This window comes from Protopterus annectens, chromosome 8.part0 (assembly GCF_019279795.1).
Source record: "Protopterus annectens isolate FY-2018-M chromosome 8.part0, PAN1.0, whole genome shotgun sequence".
Lineage (NCBI taxonomy): Eukaryota > Metazoa > Chordata > Ceratodontiformes > Protopteridae > Protopterus > Protopterus annectens.
This window is the reverse complement of record NC_056741.1, coordinates 1,186,665,650-1,186,691,092: the sequence shown is the minus strand read 5'-3', so window position 1 is coordinate 1,186,691,092 and position 25,443 is coordinate 1,186,665,650. Positions and strand designations below refer to the sequence as shown.

Genomic DNA, 25,443 nt, shown 5'->3' with positions numbered 1-25,443 from the left:
GTGACTATCAGGGGATTGTGAGTGCATCACAAGTGTCTGCTTCATGAATCCTACACCAGTTCCTTGATGTTATGTTTCAGCATGTAGAAGAGTATATGCAATTCACAGGACCACAGAGGAGAGAAGTAACAGTATGCATGTGTTCTACAAAATAGCCCATTTCCCTGAACTTCAAGAATTCACTGATTGCACTCCCATTCTATCAAGGCCCTACTTGATTCACATAGGCCATGGTATATTAACCAGAAGTGTTTCCACTCCATCAACTGCCAGATAGTGTCCAACGCACAAGTTATTATATACGATGTGTCTGTGCACCATCCAAGCAGTTCCCAAGATTCCCATAACTGACACACCTGCAACCTATTCAAGTAGTTTGTGGGTATACAGAGTAAATAATTCCATGTCAAAGCATGCCATTAAAGGCTATTTCATACAAAAATGACCCGTGGAAGCCAGACAAGAAAGGACACTCTTGAAGCCACTGAAGTAGCAAGTTCCACAGATGGCGGGCCTGAAAACCAAATGAACAAATGCCAGTTGTCTCAAGGTACCAGTGGAATTTCTTGCTGTTCCTTACAAGCTGAGTACAGTGCCTTGATGGGGCAATTCAGTACCATGATGAGCACTACAATGTCTGTTTTTATTTTTTTAACAAGAAACATCTTTATTGAATTATCACTTATGACATAGGCAATCTTACATTTTATAAATGAAACAAACCATATCGACATAGTTTAAGTTGTAAACATTATACATCACATATAATCTTCTAAACAGTCATTGTCATTTGAACATTATATAGCTCATTCAATTCCTGCCGTCTCTTAAACCTCATTCCTCTTCCAAAACATTATTCTGCATATATTGTTCCCACAATTCCCATTTTTTCAATGTAACTGGGTCCTAGCCTTTTCTTAAGATCCTACATCTATTTCTTTTACCTCTGTTACTATATTCATTACTTCTAGTACTGCTTGTTCAGACTTTGATTTCCAGTTTCTAGTTGTTGCTTTTTTGGGAGCCACCAGAATTAATCTCAGGAAGGTCTTACTGAGCAAGTGTGTATAGGCAATTCTGATTCTGTATCACAGCTCAAAAAATAATTTCCTTAGTTACACCAATTTGTTTGCCCAGTATTTCTAAGAGAATAGCCTATGGATATGTTTTTAAAGTCTGCCAACTCATTATACTCCCAAAAATATGTTACTAATTACCTAATTTTTCCCCATGATACCTCTAAAATTTGTAATCAACCTGAGGAAAAATTCTTTAGAATCTGCTTGGGCTATAAAATACCTATGCAAACACTTCAAAGCAAAATTCCTAGATGTTATAGACTTTTTTGCATATTTGGGAGCCATACATATAGCCAGCCATTATTTCTTTATGAATTGCTTATCCATTCTCTCTCGCTCTCTCTTTCCAATCCTTTCTAACCTCCTCTGACTGATTCTTATAGTTATCATTGTGAAATATTTTATACGCCCTATTAATTATCCTTTTTTAACAGCAGTTTTTGTTCTAGATTTTATTAAATACTCCACCAGTGCTGGTTGTGCATTTAGGATTCCTGTTCCTTTCTCTTTGCCTGTAGCCTGATATCAATCCTTGATAAGGAAGACAATCGCTTGCCTTTAGTCCCAAAGAATTTTTGGCCTGTTCTTATTCTGTTATCTTTCCCTCTCTAATTATTTACTCCCAATACCTTGATTCCGTTTCCAGTTTTCTCCAGTAAATTCCAGCCCCCCTCTTGCCTATTCTCTGTACCCCTAATTGCAGTCATTCCTATTAGCAGAATATCTTGTCTCCATTCCCATGTTGGCTTAGCCAAGAATACTTTCTGCTACTTTAAAAATGTAATATTATATTTTGTATGGATATTGTTATTTTCCTTAAGCATCTGCACCCAAAATTTCAGTCTCTCCTTATTTCCTTGAGTTCCCCCTTGTTTTATTGTTATCCCTTTCCACTTTGAGTTATAGCTTTCTACTTGTTGTATGTATATGAGCCTTTACTAAGTAGCTCCAAAACACCCCTTTAAATCAGGTAATACTAAACTGCATTGTTCTATTGGAAGGATCAACTTAGCCCACTTGAGTCTTGCCCTCTTCCCCATCAAAATAAAATCCTTCAACTCTTTATTGATATCTACAACTTCTCCTCTGCTTGATAAAATTATGTCTGATCTTGAATAAAACTAGAGACTAAAAAAAATTTTCTCTACTTGTATCTTGCGATCCATATCCATAAAACAGAGCTTAAAGTTTATCATTTTTTGTATTATCTTTTGTTTATTCTCTTCCCACATATCCTTAGCTGCCATACGAGAATCCTTTTAACCCATACTCCTAAGTACTTCATTTGATCATGTCTCCATAAATATGGGTACAGCTGAACCAATTTGTGTGTGGGTACATAGTTTACAGCTATTGCCTTAATTTTATCTTCATTAATTTTGTGTCCCAACAAGACTTGAAACTGTCTCAGAATGTTTCACACCACTGAAACATCCTTTTCTGGTTTACTAGGGACAAAATAATATTATCTGTAAATCAAGCCAACTTTTCTTGACTCCCATACGAATTATGTCCTTGAATGTCTGAGTCCCTGATTTTCTTTGCCAGTGGTTCTAAATATAATGCAGAGACCTAAGGAGAAAGAGGACACCCCTGCCTGGTTCCTCTGTTCAAACAGAACTTAACAGAGAGGAAGCACCCGGGTTTAAATTTCACCTCTGATCCCTCATATGTCTTCTTAATTAATCTGCAAAAATACTACATACAGACAGTATCCATGCACCTTTTACCTTCCATTTTAAATTTCCTGAATAACTCCTCACCCACTGTTTACATATGAATAAGCCAGCATACATGTACTCCGGCTGAATGGACAAAGCAAGTGACATTAGTGCAAATTACTTATGTAACATGAATTACATGGTTAGTGCTAAGAAGTCTTCGGTACTGATTGAACAGAGAGACTAATTATTCCTTCAGTATGTACACTTCAAATAGCAGAACATCTACATATTTTTCAGCAGACCACATCAGCTTTTTGCATGAGTGTGTCCGCACACACATATACTGTATATGCACACACACACACACACACACACACACACACACACACACACACACACACACACACACACACACATAATCATGCTTGCATACACTTAAGACTGTCAGTAGGAATGGTTCATTGAGATTTTTTCTGCTCAGACATGCAATTGCTGTCTAAACTATCTAGTTACACTGACAATATTTGTTATATTCATTTACATCTACATGGACATATCATTGCAGTCAATTCTCAAAATCAGTACAAAATCAAAAATATATCTGTATACATCTGTCTGTTTTTGTATAATCAGTGTCAATAGAACTGTTCATATAAGAATTTAATAAAATACAAACAGTTGTATTAATTTGCATTTGCTGAAGAATAGGAAGTATATAATTATATCTGATGCTATTTGCTCAATGTATTTGTCAGTGTCTAGTCTCAAAATCAGAAACTTTATGGAGGATGAAGCAAAAGTTTTAACTGAAATCAGGGATGTTGTGGCAGCTGCGATGTATAACTCAACACAAGGGACAAAGGCATTTATTTCCAAGTACCTCATCTTTCTCTCTCTTACCTGGATCATGGTTTTACATGTGAAGGGCATGACAAGTAAGTAAATCGATAGATAAAGACTGTATCCACCCATCATAAGCCCACATCTCCATGTATCCACCCGTCATAAGCCCACATCTCCATGTATCCACCCGTCATAAGCCCACATCTCCACGTATCCACCCATCATAAGCCCACATCTCCATGTATCCACCCATCATAAGCCCACATCTCCATGTATCCACCCATCATAAGACCACATCTCCACTGTTACCTTTAAGTAGAAATGCTTTTTCAAGTAAATATGGAGGAATAGTTTGATAATAGGTAGCTGTTCCATTTACCATACAGTTATTTCAGGAGACTGACTTTAAGGGCACTTGCTGTACATATCCAGCAGGCAAATCAAACAGGCTGCCGACAGTACTAGGGTGGTGGTCCAGGACCAAGATTTTGCTATACCACAAAGGAACAAGACACGTCTTAAGTCTTTACTTACCTTAGTGTGACAAATGCTCTGATTTTCTGTTATACACTATAGCAACAATATTTTGAATTAATTGTATTTCAATATCAGTGCTTTCCTCCCCCAAAAAATTACTCCATGAAGGAAGCACACACATATGCACAGACAGAAGTGAGCAAACACCACCACACATGCACACAGCATTCACTCAAGAAAACTATATTTCTTATCAAGTTACAATTTGGAAACAAAATGTGTTTGTGCACTTGTTTATCATTTACTCACTTTGCTAACCAGGTTAGTGGATGGGTTCAATGACCATTTTTAGCCATGACCTGAACAAATGGCAACAACAATAAAAACACAACATACATTCAGTTTTAAAGGCATGGATTGAAATGAATATGAAGTATTTCAAATACACAAAGCAAAACTAGTAAATAGCAAAAAACAGCCATGCAATGGATGTTGCCTTAATTATCTGAGTTTAGCAAACGTAGTCTGTTCTCACTGATTTCTTTCACTAAGTTGAATTCATACAGGCAGTATTCAGTAGCAGTTACTTTAAAGAACTGAGAGATACCTAAACATTATCATGCACACACAGCCACACACACATGCACGCGCGCGCACAGACACACACGCATGCACGCGCGCGCACACACACAGACACACCCGCACGCACGCACACACATGCACGTGCACACATGCACACGCACACACACACACACATGCATGCACACACACACACACACACACACACACACACACACACACACACACACACACACACACACACACACACACACACACACACACACAAATATCTTGCATGCCTTTGTTGTATCACCTGGAAAAAACAAAAAAGAGAAGACACTGTCACTCACTGTCTTCCAAAAGAACCACCAGGTGTCGATTTAGTGCTTTGGTTCCATTTACTTCTAGAACTTCATCAGAATGAAGTCAACTGAAATCTTAAAACTGAAGGTGTAACCATAGTCTGTTGGAACATGTTTACAGGGACTAAAATGAGATGTTTATATGTTTACCACAGTAGCTTACCAATGTCCTACCACCTCCGCTTGATGTTGTATACCAAGGTACCGTTGCAGAATTAGGAGACACTGAAGGCTGTTCTCTAGAATTACTTCTTGGTTCTTGAAGTGTGGCCTACAAAAATGGTGAAATATACATAAAATTGTTAAGAGAATTGTATACTTTATTTTATATTGTGTACTTTGCAAACACTTTTGTTAATGGTGTAGTTTATAAAGACTTGTGTTAATGCAAAATCATTCAAAACCAAGACTAAACTGCTAATTATACCATGACCCCCCTCAAAACGTGCACGCTGATTGGCCAGCGTGCACATTGTAAATCGAGTTATACTGATGGAAAAAGGTCCGGTCGCCCGGACTTTTTTCCATTAGTATAACTCTACTTTTAAAACACTGTCTCACTATGTTAAATGGGTTTAACATAGCGAGACAGCTTTAAAATAAGCAACGGAGATCTCCATTGCTTATTTTAAACCTGTCTCGCTATGCTAAACCCATTTAACATAGCAAGACAGGTTTAAAAAAAAAAGCAACGGAGAAAGCAAGATCTCCGTTGCTTTTTTTACTGTTTCGCTATGTTAAATGGGTTTAACATAGCGAGACAGTTTTAAAATAAGCAACAGACATCTCCGTTGCTTATTTTAAAACTGTCTCGCTATGTTAAACCCATTTAACATAGCGAAAACAGTAAAAAAAAGCAACGGAGATCTTGCTTTCTCCATTGCTTTTGCCCACAGCTCTGATGTACTGCGCAGGCGCGCAGTACATCAGAACTGCCGCGGATGCCAGACATCTGCGGAAGGGCAGTAAACAGGCATTATACTATGCCATTATTTAAGAAAAGTAATAGTTTCTTTTCTTAAATAATGTCATGGTATAATAGCAATAACCCACTTCTGGGTGTGGGTAATGCTGTATTTACCCACGGTTGGCTTTGTTTGGTCCCTCGGGCTTCGCCCTCGGGACCAAACCACGCCAACCGTGGGTAAATCCAGCATTACCCACACCCAGGAGTGGGTTATTGCTATACTATCTCTCTCTATCTATATATATGTGTGTGTGTGTGTGTGTGTGTGTGTGTGTGTGTGTGTGTGTGTGTAGGAGTGTGCGAGTAGTATATAGGTGCATGCACATGCATTATAACCATGTACATACATACATACATACCTATATACGGGTCTGAGACATTACATCAAAATGTGTGTGTGTGTGTGTGTGTGTGTGTGTGTGTGTGTGTGTGTGTGTGTGTCTTTCGGCTTTTCCAGGTTAGGGGTCGCCACAGCGGAACTCCGGTCCACTAATGATTGGCAGTAGAGTTTTACATGCTGGCTTGCCGGGCCTAATGCACAACCTTCAATGAAGGAACGCCCATTCACGCATGTCGTCACACAGTAGACGCTTTAACTGAGAATCGAGCGGGCAATGTCCAACTGTAAGGCGACAACCCTACCACAGCACCACCACTGCAGTAAAAGCACAAAAGACAACTTGCTCAATGCTTGCATTTAAAAAAAGAACTAAAACAGTGAAAAACAACAAAAAAGAAAAATCAAAACAAAAATGATTGCAAAAGAAAGCAAAATGTTTCCTACTGTGATTGCTAAAACCAAACCCTGCTACTACATTCAGACCAAATTTATCTGAATAGTGTTATTGCATGGGCTTATGTGGGTAAGGTATCATGATATGGTTATCTGCTGGGGCAGGGTTAGAGCTAGCACACATTGCTAAAATGGGCAGAGGGGCTGCAACAATTTTAAGTATTTATAATTTCTGTGTACAAAACAATCAGTCAGTACAAGTAATATCAAATCTGTTGATCTCTAACATGTTGTGATTTTTTCATAATTGATTTCATGAAATTAAACCGGATTCATAAGGTCAGTTAATCATAATGAATATAGTTAGCAATATACTCTTTGATTTAAAGATCTTCTCGCAAATATTAAAATGAAATTAAGCAAAATACAAAGGGATTGATCCCAAAGCCATTACTAAAACCCTGGATACTGGAGTTTTATTACAGGCTCAGACACGTCCTAAAGCTGGCATGGGCAGAAGGAGAATGATGTGCCAACTGCCTACTCACATCTTCCACATCGAATTTGTTGGGATAATGCCATGGGAAGGGTACGTGCTCTAATAAAGGCAAGGCTATACCAGTTAATCAGTGCTGTTGTAGTGTTGGCAGAGGCAGGCAACTGAGGTGGATGAAATTCCTCTTGTGATTCTACTGACCCCTCCTGTAATGTCAACATAAAATGGCAGAGGGGCAGTAGGGCCAAATAGGCTAAACCAACCTCCATAAAAAGCCACGGTAACTCTTGTGTCTATTCTCCTGCTATGATGTCACTATGTCAGTTTCATGGCTGTATAGATGTAACTGATTACAATAGTATACAGAGGAAATTATTTTTAAACAGAGTTGCTGTTTTTTTTTTCTTTTGCTTTTCCTTTTAACTATAGTGAACAAACACCTACTTAAGCAGTCAAGTGCAGAGGCAGTTATTTAACACACCATCAGAGATTATTTTCTTTTTAATTTTGAAATAGATCCTGCACTTGGGGGGCAGAGGCTGTATATAAAACAGCCAATATAGTGAGGGGCATAGAGCAGCCATTGTAGCTGGTGGTGATAAGAAGGTACAATGATGCATTTTGCATGCTTTGCATGTTTATCATATTTCAAGACAAAGTCAAGGAGATAGGCAAATTGTGAGTTTGAATTAACTAAGTAGTATCTGACCATATCTGAGCTCCAAAATAAAAGGACATCTTGCTGCAGGATAGTAGTAAATTAGTGCATATGCTTGTGCACTGTGTGATAGAATTAAAACAAGTCTTCCAGTTTAAAGTCCTCTCTCTTTAAGTCGCATCTCCCACCAAATATGACCTGCATATGCAAAGTTGCAAAACAAAAAATAATCAAAATCTAGGGATGCTTTACAAAGGGAAAAACGTGCTCACAAACAACTAAAACTATACTTGCCTCTGCTTATCTCCTCCCCTCACTTCTTTAAGGTGCTCCAATCCTTACTAACCTCCAGATATCACAAAAATTAAAACTAGAACAATGCTATAACAAATTTGCTAAATTTGCAGGAAACACCCTTTTCAGAACTCACCACTATACAGCACTTAAATGCCTAAATTGGTTTGAAAGTACAATTCTGTAAAATCGTACCTTAACAGTAGATGCCTGTCTCTTCACTGTTGCAGTATTCTTCACAACAGGGATTTCCTGCTAAGGAAAGACCAATGTCCATCCAGTATACCAAAGCCTTAACCCTTGTATGCACCATAAATCATATTTATGCTCCCCGTACAGGACATAGGGCATAAAGGTGATGTACAGACACAGTTACCCAAAACTAAATTGTCCCAGAACAGAACAATCTCAATATGATAAATTAGGCCATACACATCCAGAAGGAGAAAATGCAGGTAGAGAAGGGAGACCCTTGGCCAGGAAGGTGAAAAAGGGGGATGGAGGGTTAGACCAAATACTGAAAAAGTGAGAAGAAGGACATCTACCATGATGGTAAGATTTTACATAAATGTACAATGTCCTTCTATATCACTGTTGCAGTTTTCTTCACCATTGGAAGAGTACCAAAGCTCAAGAAAATGACTGGGCAGTGGAAGGCTGGGAAAAGCTATCAACAAACCCCTGCAGGATGCCCCCAGCAAAACCTGCTGTGGGCCAGAAATCATACTCAATTTATAATGCTTAGCAAAGGTATACACTGAAGACAAAGTAACAGCTTCAGGGATGGAATTGATGTCCAAATCCTTGAAGAAGGCAACAGAATAGTCAACAGCCCTAGTGAAATAGTTCTAATGGAAGTAGACAGACACTTGCAATGAGAAGAATAACAAAAAGAAATATCCTTAGATATCCAGGAGGAGATATTTCCTTACAAATAACTAAACCCAATGTTCTGGGATGAAAAAAAAACAAAAAACTTATCAGACTTATGAATAACCTTACTTTTATCCAAATAATACCTGAACTGTCTGTGCAAATCCAAGGTATGCAGGACCCTCTCACTAGAGGACTGAAGAGAATGAACAAAGGAATGGAGTTGTACTGTCTGATTCAAGGACAACTCATTAACAACCTAATCAAAGAAGGATTAGTACAAAGAGAAAACCCTGTCCCTGTGAAAAAACAAAAAAGGAAGAATGGCCATAAGAGCCTGAAGCTCTGAAACCCTCCAAGCAGAAGTAAGAGCAAGCAATAATGCAACCTTCCAGGTACAAAGCTGCAGAGAAGCTGAAAATACAGGCTCAAAAGGAGCCTGTGTCATTTTTTCCAAAACAAAATTAAGCTCCCAAAAGAGAGGAATATGTTTCCTTGGAGGCCTATGATACAGGACACATTTAAGGGACTGTATGACCTCAAAACAAGAAGCCAAAGGAGAATTCAGGGGCAGACAGGCAGAAATAGCCGACAAATGGGCCTTTACAGAAGAAAAGGCCAAGCCAGGCTGGAACAACCTACAAAAGTAAGAGAAGCAGAGGGACCCCAGCTGTAAAAGGATATAAGCATGGTACCAGACAGAAAATCTATTCCATTTGGACATATAAAACTTTCTGGTTTCAGGTTATCTTACTTCCTATAAAATTCTGAGCACATCCACAGAAAAAAGGTGCCTAAAAGGGATCAAAACCCTATCACCCACAATGTCAGTTGAAGAGTGGACAAGTAAGAATGGATGATTGACCCTTTGTTCTGTGTGAGGAGGTCCAACCAGTGAGGTAACATGCGGTGATTGCCCCTGGCCAGATGCATTAAGAGGGGGGACCATTGCTGATTTGGCCAAAAAGTAGTCACTAGCAAGATTTTTTTTGGGGGGGGCAGTTGAATCTTCTGTAGGACTCTTGAGTGTAGAGGAAGGGGAGGGGTGGCAAAGACAAACATCCCTTTCCAAGGAAGATTAAGGGTATATGTCTTCCATAGCAAATGGCATGGCAATCTTGAACAGAAGAGAGGGAGCTGTCTGTTCAGAGGAGAGGTAAAAAGAACAACCTGAGGAACACCCCAACAATGGACTATGTCCAGAAACACATCTTGGTTTTACATCCATTTGTGAGCATGTGTTTTGGACCTGGTCAAGGAGTTGCCACTAGATTGTGCTCTAAAGGAGTATACACTGTCTGAAGAGTTAGCTGATAACTGATAGTGAGATCTCAGGCCTCAAAAGCCAGCTTGCAAAGAAGGTAAGACCTTGTTCCCCCCTGTTTGCTGACATACCACATTACTGTGTTGTTGTCTATGTAAACCTTCAGGGGGTCTGAACAGAACACTGGGTGATAAACCTGAAGGGCCAGAATCAGAGCACTCATCTCTTTGACGTTGATATGGTCTAACTTCTGATGGGGGAACCAGAAACCTTGAAATTTCAGGTGACCACAGGAATTTCCCACCTCATATCTGAGGCACTGATGAGCAGTTTTTGAGAAAGAACCAGAAGCTGAAAGGGCAGGCCTGTGCTGAGAGTAAGCTGCTGAACTCATTCAAATTCCCACATGAGACAAAAAGGAGAGGCAATCTTGAATCCTGAGAGTGGCAATGCTGAAGCCAAACAGACTTGAGATACCACTGAAGCTTCCACCTATGCAGTCTGGCAAAATGGAGCAGTGGAATAGATGAGGTTGTGAATCCTAGGGCCCTAAGAAACTCTCTGGCTGGAATAGCAGGCAGAAGAGGAAGGAGACACTGAAAGAAAGCTGTCAAGGAAGAGAGGCCAACATTGGCACTGTCTGAATCCTGCATCCCAGATACACAAGATCCTGATGGAGTCAGGACAGACTGTTGGAAGTTGACACTGAAGACCTGACTTTGAAGCAGAGATATGGTGAACTCCAGAACCTGTAATAGGCAACTGGGAGAAGGTGTCTGAATCAAGAGATCATCAAAATAAGGAAAAATCTGAATGCCTTGGAACCTGCAAAAGGCAATCACTGGAGCTAGGCATTTAGTGAATACCCTTGGGGCAGTAGAGAGGCCAAAGGGCAAAGCAGAGAACTGAAAATGAGAGAAAGAAACAGAGAAACATAAAAACTTCATGAAAAGAGAGTGAATAGGAATATGAAAGTAAGCATCATTCAGATCCAAGGAAACAAGAAAAGCCAGCAACAGAGGAAACAGGGTTTAGAGAGAAAGCATCTGAAAAGAGGGAAGTTTTAGAAAGGTGTTGAGCAAGGATAGATCCAGAACAGGTCTCCAACTGCCCTCTTTCTGAAGAACCAGGAACATTCTTGAGTAAAATCCATTACCCATTTGGGAAAGAGGGACAAACTGAAAAGTTCCCTCTTCCACCAAAGACCCAAGAACATCTGAGAAATGAGGAAAGTCTTCTAGAGGAGTTTGATGACTCCCTCAGAAGGAGAGAGAGAGACTTCCACACTATAAAGTAACCCTGATAGATGACAGACAGAACCCAAGAATCTGAGGTGATGAGCTGCCAGTTTGGAAGGCAGAGATAGAGCTGTAGGGGCAAGGGGACGTGACTGATGGTTAGGTGGTGCAAAATGTCAAAGTGGAGCAGACCTGTCAGAAAAAAAGAAGACCGTCGTGCCACAGGAGGGTGAGAAGATTTTGCAGGAGGAGATCGCCTGTGACCCTTACTGCCTTTTAGTGATCTCATGAGGCTGCCTGCAAACAAATACTGACATTGTAGGATAGTTCTTCTGTAACTTAGGGATAGGGGACACAAAATATGTTTAAGGTCCTGCATAGGTTTACCCTTTGCTTGAAGAGACTTAAACATATCAGCAGAACCAGTCCCAAAAAGATTCTTATTATCCAAAGGAGCATCCAGCAAATTTTCCTTGATATCTTCAGGCAATGACTGCAGATGAAGACAAGAGTAATGCCTCATGACAAACCCAAAGGCAGCAGCTCTGGAAGAAGCAACATTAGCACAACAGCTGCACTTGATAAAGTCGTGAGCCACCTGAGATGTAGCACCTAAAATAGATAAAGCAGAAGACTTTCTTTCAGAATCAAGGAGCTCAGAAATAACCTGACGAGCCTGGGCAATCAAGACCAGAGCATATCTGGTTGTGTGGGTCTGGTATTTGATAGCCATAAAGGCCAAAGTAGAAGCAGTATAGACCTTCTTTTCCAATCCTCTCCATTGTCCTGTAGAAGGCTTGTCAGAAGAGACGCAATAACAGTGTCAGCAGAATGACACTTTAATAGGGATTGACAATCTTCAGGAACCTTATCAGAACCTGCCATGTTTCTTTTGAGCAGGGGTCTGAGACTCAGGAGTCTTAGAAGCAGCTAAAAAGGTATCTAACAAAGCAGTCAACACAGGGGTGCTGCAGAAGGTTTAGAAATGTCCACCTGAAGCAACTCATCATTCCTAGACCAATAACCATAAGTAAATGCACCAACAGAGGTTAGCAACAAGAATTCCAATTTTATTATTGATATAACACACAATATTGGGTGCTTTTATCCTTCCTTAAGGGGACTTCATTAGAATGTGTGTAAAATTAATTTAACCATTTAAATAACATAAAAACATATACCATTGGTTTCACGCACACAAATACCAGTCGGAAAAAAATCACGTGTTGTGTTGTTCATAAGCTGAGTAAAAACCTGAATTAATAAACAGAAAAAACATTAAGAATATTGTATAAAACATTATAAATCAATGTAACATGCTTAGAATTTGTGCCAGTTTAAAAAAAAAACATAAATTTACTAAAAAACTTGTTTTTGCCATCGCTCTTTCAACAAAATACAAATAGAAACACATAGCCCGCCTTACAGCTTGTCAACCTTTTCTTTTAGAGCTGGCATTATAGACACAGAATCATTCAGTACAGGCAGAAGATTTTTGACTAATCTCAGCTGACATTGTAGTCCCTTTTTGCACAAAAGGTTTTTCCAATCTCCCCCTCTGGGGTCAATATTTAAAGATTCTAATATACCAAATCTAAATCTGACAAACCCTTTGCAAACCAAGGAATGTCTATATAGGGTGTTGGTTTCTTTCTTGTTTTTGATCTCATAATTGTGCTCATAAGTTTTATTTTTCAAGGCCCTCTCATTTTTTCCAGCATAAATTCCACTAACATGTTTTACACTTAGCCAGATAAACTATCCTATTAGTGAGGCAGCTCCCTTTCTTAAAATGAATTTTTGTTTTCATTTGGTTTGCCAAAATAATGTCATGATCTTTAATAATGTAAGGGCATTGGCTACACCCTTCACAGGGTTTCGCACTTGTACCAGTAATTCTATTTTTGTCCTCCTTGTTTTCTAAAAGTTTCTTTTACATTACTACCCACTTTACTGATAAATATGGATGCTTTCCAATGGTTGTTTAACATCATTGAACATTGCTCACTCTAAATATATTCCAGATTTTCTTAATAATACTTATTTACCTTGAGATGGGACTATATTGTACAACACAAGCCTTTTCGTAATTTGTGAATATAGATGGAGCATCAAGGTTGTCTATATTAAAAAAAAACACACCCAAAAGTGGTTTATACCTTTTTCCCCATTCTCTATGCACCCCCTCGATGATGTCATCCACCATCTTTTTTAGGTAGTCTCTCTCCAAAAACATGTCCTTTAATTTCACTAATTCCTCTCAGACATCCTCAAACTGAGACATCATATGGGCTATCTGGATCGCCTGCCCTTTAACCAAACTTTTTTTTCTGTGACAAGGGGTGACTACTTGAAAAATGGAGACTGGAGTTACAAAATGTACACTTTCAGTAAATATTGGATTTGAAACCATCTTGGGTGCGTGAGAAAGTAGTATCCAGATAATTATACTACTAGCATTATATTCATATGTAAATGCCAAAAGTTCGGTACTGTTATTCAAACATTCTATGAATCTGGGTATTTCCTCTATATTACCCTTCCATAAAATAAATATGTCATCCAAAAACCTTATATATAATTGTATGCTACTCCAAAAATCACTTTGAAAAACATGTTTGAGTTCCCAGCCAATTAGCACTATATTCACATACACAGGGGCACAAACTGCCCCCCATTGCCACACCTCTGAACTCATGGAAGTACTGAGCTTCAAAAAATATGTGGTTGTTCTCTAAAATCAGAGCTATCAATTCACAAACTAAGACAATTTGGTCATGGTTCAAAGTAGAACAACTAAAAAGAGTCTCCTAGAAAAATTCTAACCCTTCTGTATTAGGAATAGATGAAAAAAGATCCTTAAAATCAACAGTTAAAAATATTAGATCTTCAGACCAAACCTCCTGTTTTAACTGTTCTAAGAATTCCCAAGAATTTTTAACTAAATGAGGTGTTATTTCTACTATGATCTTGACCAATTTGTCAATCGTGATTGACAAAGGGTGAGTTTTGGAGCCACTGGCCGCAACTACAGGCCTAAAAGGTAGCTCAGTGATACTTTTCTGTACCTTTGGTATTCCAAACATTAAAGGAACAATAGGGTTACGATTCATAAGAAACTCAAAAATATTGTGATTGATTCACTGGTTAAGAACATATTCTTCTAAATAGGAGTTTATATGACTATAAGAGATGTTAATTAGGTTTCTGAAGTCTTGAATGTAATTATCTTCATCAAATAAAATATTTTGCATGACATTAGAATAATCTTCCAAGTTAAAAATAGTCATCCGACAGCCTTTGTCAGGTACCATGATATGTAAAATATTATCTTCCCTTAATTAGTGTATAAGAGTTTGTTCTTCTTTGGTTAAGTAAGTATAAAATGTTCTCCCTTCTGTCCAAAGTTTGTGCATATCTTCCATCACTGCTGTCTCAAATACTTTAACTAAAAGGTGAAGGGGAGGGTTGAAAACACTTTTTTTCTTTAATGGACCTTGGGTGTAAAAACCACAGTGGTTTGACTCAACATTATTTTGGGAGAATAATATACCGAAATTCAATTTTCTAGTATACATTTTGATATCAATCAAGCTGTCAGCTATATCTGGTATTTTGGTAGATACATACTTAAACCCTTTTAAAAAACAATGTAAAGAAATCTTTAGTTATAATTTTGTCAGTATAATTGTAGGTTTTATAACCTTGATAACAGTGCAAAATATGCTCTTCAGAACTAATTAATACTTGTTCCTGCCTCTCCCCTGACTGACGTGCCCCTTTTGAACTTGGGCAGTATAACTGGGAGGTATATAATTCCTCTCTGGGTTCCTGTTGGCTAATCTCTCTGAGCATCGATGTGGCTGAAAATCCTGTTGGTATGTACCCTCCATCTGGTGGACATTTTCCGTATAATCATTATATGACCCATTTTCCCTCACTATATTATCTGTTTCATTAACTCTATTACCATTGTGATGTTTGTTGCCATTGTAATAGTAACTTTGATCATGTGAAATAAACCAGGAGGTAGGGTATGCTGTTTTAGCCCTGTATTGTTTAATGTCTCTATCTAATTTGCGTTTCTTCTTGTAAAATGATGCATTACACCTCCTTTCTACCCTTTCAGTAACTTTCTCATATAAGCCCTGATATTGTTGAAAAAGCAAATCACTTAAGATTTTTTCGTTCGGTTCTCCAACTTCTTTAGAAATCCTTCCCTTTGACTGTTCATTATAATACAACATAAATTCCTTTTGTGCAAAAATGAACTACAATGGCAGCTGAGATTAGCTGCAAATCTTCCACCTGGACTCAGTGATTCTGTTTCTTTAATGCTAGTCCTAAAAGAGAAGATTGACAAGCTGTAAGGTGGGCTACGTGTTTCTATTTGTATTTTGTTGAAAAAACGATGGCAAAAACAAAGTTTTTTAGTAACTTATGTTGCATTGATTTATAATTTGCCCAACAGTTCTTGGAATTCATAAATTCCAATGCCCTGGATCAATTAATCCATAGTCCCATCAAGGGCTGCAATATCCTAGATCTGGTCATTACCAGCATGGGAAATCGATGCTCCATACCTATGGTCACCCCCTCATTAGTCAGGTCTGACCATAAGCTAATTACCCTTAGCATCCACATCCCACCTCCACCCCTCAGTAAGGAAACCTCCATAAAAAACTTCTCCAAAGCCAACTTCATGCTACTCAAGTCAGACGTGACAAACTTCATGTCACCCATGCAGACGGGAACTGAAAGTTCAACTGCTGAATCCTACACTAAGGCACTGTATGAGCACATCCACTCATGCATGAATCGTGCCATCCCAAATAGAACCAAGATGCTCTCATCCAAAAAAAGGAAGCCAATCTGGTGGTCCCCTGCCATAAACAAACTTTACAACAAAAGGAAGAAACTGTTGCAGAAAAGGGGAAAATCCCAGGATGCAAGAAACTGAGATCCCTTATAAAATCCTCCAAAGCTAGTTACGAAAATAAAATTGCCAAAGATTCCAAAGACAACCACAAGGCATTCTATAACTATGTCAAGAACCTAAATGGCAATGCTCAGATCTGCTCTGAGCTAAAACAGAATGGCATTAATTATACTGAACCCAAGGATATTGCCAATATCATGGCAAATCGATTCAGTGCCAACTTCACCCCCCTCTCACCCCCTAAATGGCCCATCTCAATACCAGAAGATTGCCAAATTCTGGTAATAACGGCCACACAGGTAAAAAACGCACTCTCCAAAGCTAAGAATACAGCATCCATGGGACCAGATTACAACCCAGGCTGTGTACTAGATGAACTACAATATGAACTGGCACCTCACCTAAGTGTCATGTTTAATCATAGCCTCACCTCAGGTTTCGTGCCCACTGAGTGGTGCAGTGCTGCAGTTATCCCATTCCACAAGGGGGGATCCACCTTGGATCCCGGAAACTACTGTCCCATCAGTCGGACAAGCCTTATCTGCAAGGCCATCATGCGTATTATTATGGAACTTATAAACAAAGACATTGGCAACCTTCAAACACTGGACCCCACCCAGTTTGAGTTCGTGAATGGCCGATCTTGTCTCCTGAACCTGATTGACTTCTTTGAATTAGTCTCCAGAGCCATGGACAAGGGTAAGGTGGTCCACACAGCCTATCTAGACCTTGCCAAGGCCTTTGACACCATCCCCACTCTGGAATCATAGATAAACTTACTAAGCTGGGCATTAATCCCTATGTCACCCAATGGGTTGCTAACTGGCTTACTGATAGAACCCACACTGTAAAAGTAGCCGACTCCAAATTCAGCTCCAGACAAGTGACAAGTGGAGTACCTCAGGGTTCAGTCCTGGGACCACTCTTGCTTGTCATCTACTTCTCTGAAGTACAGACCAACAGTAAGGGACTCTGGCTAAAAAAGTTCACAGATGACTGCAAACTGGGAGCCATTATTGAATCCCCAAATGATGTGGATACTCTACAAAAGGGCCTTACAGAAATAGATGCTTGGTGCCAGAGCCATGGGCTCAAGCTCAATGCCAAAAAATGTATAGTTATCCCCTTTGGAAAAAAACATGTATCCATGAATTACCATATAGGTGGCAGTACACTAAACACCGAAAGTGTTATAAGAGACTGGAGGCGCAGTGGTGCATAGGTTAATGCTGTCACCTCACAGCAAGAGATTCTCCGGTTCGATTCTCAGCTGGGGTGCCTTCTGTGTGAAGTTTGCATGTTCTCCCTGCATTCACGTGGGTTTCCTCTGGGTACACTGGTTTCCTCCCACATTCTAAAGACATGCTTCTGGAGCATTTCTCCCCAGGCCTCCACTGAAAACAGGATCTGTGGAACCTAGTCAGACTTTCCCAGTCAACAAATGTTAAATAAATAAATAAATAAATAAATAAATAAAGAGACTTAGGGACACAGGTGGACAGTGGTCTCACCTTCGATAACCACATCACCACAACAGTCAGGAAATCTTTCTATGTGGCACACCTCATCACTAAGGGCTTTTCATCCAGAAAAAAGGAGGTCATTGTCCCATTGTACTCATCCCTCATTATACCCATTATAGAATACTATGCCCCATTTGGTATGTACCTCTCAAGACATCTGCAACAACTGGAAAGGCCACAGAAATACCTCACTAAAAGAATCACAGGCCTAAAGCAGATGCCCTACGCTGACCACCTTAAAAAACTGCAGCTATCCTCTGTTGCATATCGTCTACTCAGAGGCGATCTCTGCTTAACATACAAGGCCATGTCAAACCCAGAGCTGTTGGACATGCTACACTTAAAGAAATCCCAAATGCTTAGAGCCACATGCTCCAGGGATCTAAACTTTGTCATCACAATAAACAAAACATGCTGGAGGGATAGGTTCCTGACCCAGAGACTCCCCAGACTCTGGAATAGATTGCCCATACATGTCAAGCAGAGTGCCTCTTTGGCCCTCTTCAAAAGGAACCTTGACGATTGGATAGGAGAAATGAAATTCACCCCGGGATCACATCAGTTGCCCTGCTAGACAGGGGTCCAGGGAAGTAAATAGTGTGGGAAGAAATAGCCAGGAAATTGTTATGGCTTGGCTTGTATAGGCCCTAGGGCTGATAGCCTAGTACCAACCTATGAATCTATGAACCTATAATGTTTTATACAATATTCTTAATGTTTTTTCCTATTTATTATTTCGGGTTTTTACTCAGCTTATGGAGAACACAACACGTGATTTTTTTTTCTGGCTGCTATTGGTGTGTGTGAAACCAATGGTATATGTTTTTATGTTAATTAAATGGTTTAATTAATCTTACACATTCTGATGAAGACACTTTAGGGAGGGATGAAAGTGCTCAATATCGTGTGTTTTATCCATAATAAAATTGAAGTTCTTGTTGCTAACCTTCATTGGTACATTTACTTATGGTTATTGGTCTTGGTACTGGTTGAACTCATAATACCTCTTATAGATACACCTGAGAAGAATTCCAGTTAAAGTATTCCAACATTCTGGCTACTGTGTCCCCAAAGGACATCTCCTCAAAAAGAGACTCAGGGCTAATGGTCTCCTGAAGAGTGCCATAAGCTGAAGAAAAATCCATTTGGGAAGAGTAAGACAAGCACCCTTCATCAAATTCTGAATCATCATCCAAGAAATCAGGCTTCCTAGGCCTTTTGTAAGGTGATGAAGTCCAAGAGGGCTAGGCACAGAAACCACCTGGGAAGGATTCAAGGTCATTAAGCCAATAAACAGGGTCTCAGTAAATTCCTTCTGCCATTTCCTTTGAGGGCCCTTGGAACTTACAGGAGAATGTTTAGTCTTCTGTATTTTTCTTGGTAAGGGACATCAGCCCTAACAAATATCAAAAGTTTTGAACCCTGACAGGATTCAATGAGTATCAGGAACCTCTTCTCTGACCAGAATCCTTGGAATCCCTTTAGGGTCCTCTGAGATAATAAACCACGGTTCCCTCTCAATGTCCAGAGGATGCGACAGCCTCCTATGGGATCAAGGAAGAAGAATCCAAAGTCGACATTGGACAGCCTACAGAGCTATAATCCACTTCTAGAGACACATCTGGTGGAAGCTGGACAACTAAAGAATCTGGCTAGATTTTGTGGCCTTCTTCTTGCTTAACAGAAGTATCTTGGGGTTAATTGATTCTGTACTGCTTCCATGGGCTAACTGTTTAAGCCTCTGGTTCTCGAGATAGATGACCAGGGAAAACAACTGGCTTCTGAGAGTCTTAGGCACAAATGTCTTACAAATGATGCAGGAGGTAAGGTTGTGGGAAGCACCCAAACAAAAAATACACTGTTTGTGATGATCCTTAGGAGGAATCTGCCTCCCACACTAACATTTTCCCTTCTTGGATGACATGAACTCCAGGTAACCAAAGGGGAAAAAAGGCCAATAGTAAAAAAGAAAAAAAGACACCAACAGGGCACATATTTGATGGCTAGATATACAGCACAGCCAAGGGCATTCAGATCGATGAGAGATGATGGTGTTCAGTCTGGTTGCAAAGAAGTTCTGGGTAACTGCATCTGTACATCACCTTTATGTCCTATGTCCTATACAGGGAGCATACATGTGACATACAGTGCATATGAGATCTAAAGGCTTTGATATACTGGGCGGACATTGGGCTATCCATGGCAAGTGATCCCTACAGTGAAGAATACTGCAATAGTGTGATAGAAGGCAATCTACACCATCAATTAATATATACACAGGGTCTAACCACCTATAAAATTATCCAGCATCCATCTGTTTGTCCAGTACTAAATATCATTCTATACAACTATGTTCCCAGTTGGTCATTATGATCCAATGACCAAAATCTCCTGTATATCCACAAACCTATCAAATCTGATGGGCATTGTTTATACTTGTACTATGTTGCTAAGGCCTAGAACTCCTTACCTGTGTCCATCAGGTCAATACCGTCCCTCCCATCCTTCATAACCATGCTGAAAGACTTCCTAACCAAAATACATCTCTGTTCTTGCTTATCACCAAGATAAACTATATCCTTAAATGTGCAAGTACCTGTTCATACTTTACACCTCCTTACACTCCCCTCTTCACTCACCCCCTTACGTCTATCAATTTATCTGCCATGGTTTTCTCTCTAAATATACCATAACCTTACTTTCCTCTCACTTCATGTTGCAATTCCTGTTTGTATTATACTAACGTCTATATAAACTGGCTAAAATGTTTCTAAATATTAAATAATGTTTTCATATTATGTTGAATTTGGTATTGTAAAAATTATTATTCTTAAAATATTTTGTAATACTGTGGAGCTTTTCTCTTTGGGCCTCTGCTGCAGATGGGCTCCTAAGTAATCAGACTTTCTGGGTAATCAAAGTTAAATAAATAAATAAATAAATAAATAAATAAATAAATAAATACATATGTTCTTGCTGATTCGCTGGGCAGGGGTTATCTAACTCGTTGCTCACTATCTGAAATGTATGGTGACAATACTGAAGGACATAATGAAGTTAGTGTGCGTACAATGTAGGAAACTCTGAACATTGACCATCTAACTTTTATAATAGCTCACAGGAACAAGATAAATAAAGAAGTATAAACTGCAAAATTTCTGTTGCAGGATATTTTGAGAAAAGTGGGACTTCATACTGATGAGCATAATATTATTAAGCAAGGTCTGGTATGACAAAGACAGATTACAGACATCAAACGAGTTTGCTTTATCTTTTAGTGAAAAACATAGCAATTTCGTCATGGCAGTTTTCAAACTGGTATGAAATTAAACACTCACAGTGGTGAAATGGATATGACTGATATAGGAGACTGCTGGGAAAAAAGTAGGAGAGCTTTAAGGGGAATATCCAAACCATGTGTTAACACTGATTCTAAAATTGAAACAGTTGATTTAAGTAGGAAAGAATATCCAGCCCTCATAGCTTCTGAGAAATTCTCTGCTTCTGAAAATGAATGAGAAATTCTTGTAAAATCCTTCTAGAAGGTGATTTTTTGTTAAGGATGGTAAAGAATATGCTCCCCAGAATTAACAGTGAAGATTTTATGATTGCTAGTCTTAGCAAATGTACAATAAGAGGCATCAGGATGGTTTATGGAAAAGGTTATCATCACTAAAAAGAGATACAATGTGATGTTTATTGTAGGGGGGGTGCCAAGAGCAGTGGTAAAACCAACTTACAAAGCTTTGAGGCTGAAGTGAAGGAAATTAAAGTATTATTAAAGATAATGTTAGTCATTAAACATCTTAGAACTTGAACAATTTTTCAATTTTGTTAAAAATATTTTTTTAAACAGAATAAAAGCATATCAAAAACTATATGCAAAAAATGTTCATCTTGTTAGTTTTAAAGCATGAAAAAACAGACAAATAATACAGTTATACTATTAATCAATGTCTATGAAATTATTAGACTATTTTTCTAGCAAATCATAAACCTTGTTCCAAATATTATATATGGTAGCATTCCTAGAATATCTAAACTTGATAGTCAACTTTTCCAAATAACACACTTCTGTAAGTAGATTTTTAAATTCTTGAATTGTAGGAGAGGAATTAGATTTCCAATTTTTCGTTATTATTTTCTAGCAACAGATAGTATGGATCATGTCAAAGGGTAGTTGGTTGTTTTTATACAAGGTGGTATTAGAGTATTAAATAAAATCAGTGATTTAGTTATTGTGAAATTATCTGTAAAAAATGCCTAAAGAAAAGTATTTATGACTTCCTGAAATTTGTTTAACTTTATACAATCAAAGAACATGTGGGACCAATCAGCATTTATTTCTTTATTGCATCTCCAGCAAGAAACATCACTATTACTAATTTTACTTAAGGTATGAGGAGTAATAAATGACCTATATAAAAATTTCCAAGTAAATATTCTCCATTTCAGTGAAGATGTAGTTACATTAGTTGATTTTAATATGTTTGTGTTATCATTTTCTATAGAGGGTTGTTAATTAAAGAATAATAATTCCAAAAACTGTCTGGAAATATATCTAAATCATATCCACATCCCACCCCCATCCCCAATTAGGGAAACCATCGTAAAAAACTTCTCCAAAGCCAATTTCACACTTCTTAAGACAGAAACGGCAAATTTCATGACACCCATGCAGATGGACAATAGAGGTATGACTGCTGAATCCTACACAAATGCACTTTATAAGCACTTACACGAGTGCATGGATCATGCTATCCCTAATAGAACCAAGATGTTATCTTCCAAAAAAGGAAGACAATCTGGTGGTCCTCTGACATAAACAAACTCTACAACAGAAGAAAGAAACTGTTGCAAAAAAGAGTAAAATCCCATGACTTGAGGAACTCCTTGGTCAACCTCAATAAGATACTGAGATCCCTCATAAAATCCTCCAAAGCTAGTTACGAAAACAAAATTGCCACTGACTCTAAAGACAACCACAAAGCATTCTATAGCTATGTCAAGAATCTTAATGGGAACACTCAGATCTGCTCTGAGTTACAGCACAATGGCACTAAATATACAGAACCAACTGACATTGCCAACATCCTAGCAGATAGGTTCAGTGCTAACTTTACTCCCCTCTCACCCCCTAGAGGGCCCATCTCTATACCGGAAGAATGCAAAGTTCCTATGATCACGGCTGCACAGGTAAAAAACACACTCTCCAAAGCCAAGAACACAGAATCCATGGGACCTGACAATATCCCAGACTGCGTTCTACATGAACTACAGAATGAACTGGCACCCTACCTAAGTACCATGTTCAATCATAGCCACACTTCAGGCTTTGTACCCACTGAATGGCGCACCTTGACGGCTATCCCACTCCACAAATGGGGAGCCACGATGGACCCCGGGAACTACCGCCCCATTAGCCTGATGAGCCTGGTCTGCAAGGCCATAGAATGTATCATGATGGAACTCATAAACAAAGACATTGGTAATCTCCAAACTCTGGACCCTACCCAGTTTGGATTTATAAAAGGCAAATCATGTGTCCTAAACCTGATTGACTTCTTTGAAGCAGTCACCAAAGCCATAGATGAGGGTAAAATGGTTCACACAGTTTATCTAGATCTCGCCAAGGCTTTTGACACCATCCCCTACTCTGGAATTATAGATAAGCTCACTAAACTAGGTATAAATCCCTATGTCACAAGATGGGTTGCCAACTGGCTCACAGACAGAACCCACACTGTGAAAGTCACAGATTCCAAATCCGACTTCAGACCAGTGACAAGTGGAGTACCACAGGGTTCAGTCCTGGGTCCTCTCCTTTTTGGTATCTACTTCTCTGAAGTGCAGGCTAACACAGAAGGTCTTTGGCTAACAAAGTTTGCAGATGACTGCAAACTAGGAGCCATAATCAAAACTTCTATTGATGTGGACAAACTACAAAAGGGCCTCACTGAGACAGATACCTGGTGTCAAAGCCATGGCCTGAAGCTCAATGCCAAAAAGTGTATTGTCATCCCCTTTGGTAAAAACTCTGTACCCATGAACTACCACATAGTTGGTAGTCTACTTAATGCCGAAAATGTGATAAGAGACCTTGGGACACAGGTGGACAGTAGTGTCTCCTTTGATAATCACATTGCCACAGTGGTCAGGAAATTTTTCTACGTGGCTCATCTCATCACAAAAGGATTCCCATCCAGAAAAAAAGAGGTCATTGTTCCCCTCTACTCATCACTCATTAGACCCATTATAGAGTACAACACCCCTTTTGGTATGTACCTCACAAGACATCTACAACAATTGTAAAGACCACAGAAATACCTCACAAAGAGGATTACTGGCCTCAAACAGATGCCCTACACAGACTGTCTCAAAAAACTACAGCTTTACTCCATTGCATATTGCCTACTCAGGGGCGATCTCTGCCTAACATACAAAGCTATGTCAAACCCAGAGCTGTCAGACATGCTCCACTTAAAGAAATCCCAATCCCTCCAAGCTACATGCTCTAGGGACCTAAACCTTGTCACCACAATAAACAGAACATGCTGGAGGGATAGATTCCTGTCCCAGAGACTTCCCATACTCTGGAACAGACTACCTATCTATGTCAAACAGAGCTCCTCATTAGCACTCTTCAAGAAAAATCTTGATGATTGGATGGGAAATGGGAAATTCACCCCAGGGATCACTTCTGTGGCTCTGCTTGACAGGGGCACAGGAAAATAATTTTCTTGGGTGGCGAAAGCCAGGTTACATTTTTTGGCTAGACTTATATAGGCCCTAGGGCCAATAGCCTAGTACCTAACTATGAACCCATGAACCTATATTTAATTGGTTTATATATATGAAATAACCTGTTTTTTGTGGGGGGTGTATTTTATATTGATAATATCAGATATTTTATTAAACTAGGTATAGTTTTTTTTTAATTTGAGGAGGCCTTTGATTCAATTTTATTTAAAATGTATTTCTTCCTTCTTGTAAATCTAGCCATGAAAATGAATCAAATTTAAATTCAGTTTCCAATATATTTAATGATTTCAGGTCATTATTAGACATTATTTGAAACAAAAAAAAAATTGCTTTTTTTGAAATTACATCATTTTTGCAAAGTCTGAGGAGAAAAGAATTCACTGTACATAGGCAATGGGAAAAAGAAGAAATAACCAATCTTTATATAAATTATATTTGTGTATGTGATTTCTAAAAGTTTTTAGAAGTGACAAATAATTACAATTGTAATTCTGTGAAGGAAATATAGAGATGTATTCTTTAAGAATCCAAATAATTGGATTATTACTTAATGACAATTTTTGAGAGGCATTGTATTTTATTTTATCTTGTACTAATATTTCAATTAAATATTTCCATTTTGCTTGATACTTCATATCGATAAGTAAGGATATAATTTTGGTTACTGATGAAATTGAATAAAATTCTAAATTTTTGAAAAGTTATTCCAC

General features: G+C 38.7%; 1 protein-coding gene across 1 annotated transcript in view; it reads right to left on the bottom strand.

Moving 5' to 3' along the window:
- LOC122809290 (carcinoembryonic antigen-related cell adhesion molecule 2-like) overlaps positions 1 to 25,443 on the bottom strand; it is a 443,608-nt gene that overhangs the window by 53,946 nt on the left and 364,219 nt on the right. The window contains exon 9 of the mRNA XM_044080666.1: positions 5,150 to 5,257. Coding sequence (XP_043936601.1) covers positions 5,150 to 5,257 — 108 coding nt within the window. The remainder of the gene's footprint in view (positions 1 to 5,149; positions 5,258 to 25,443) is intronic.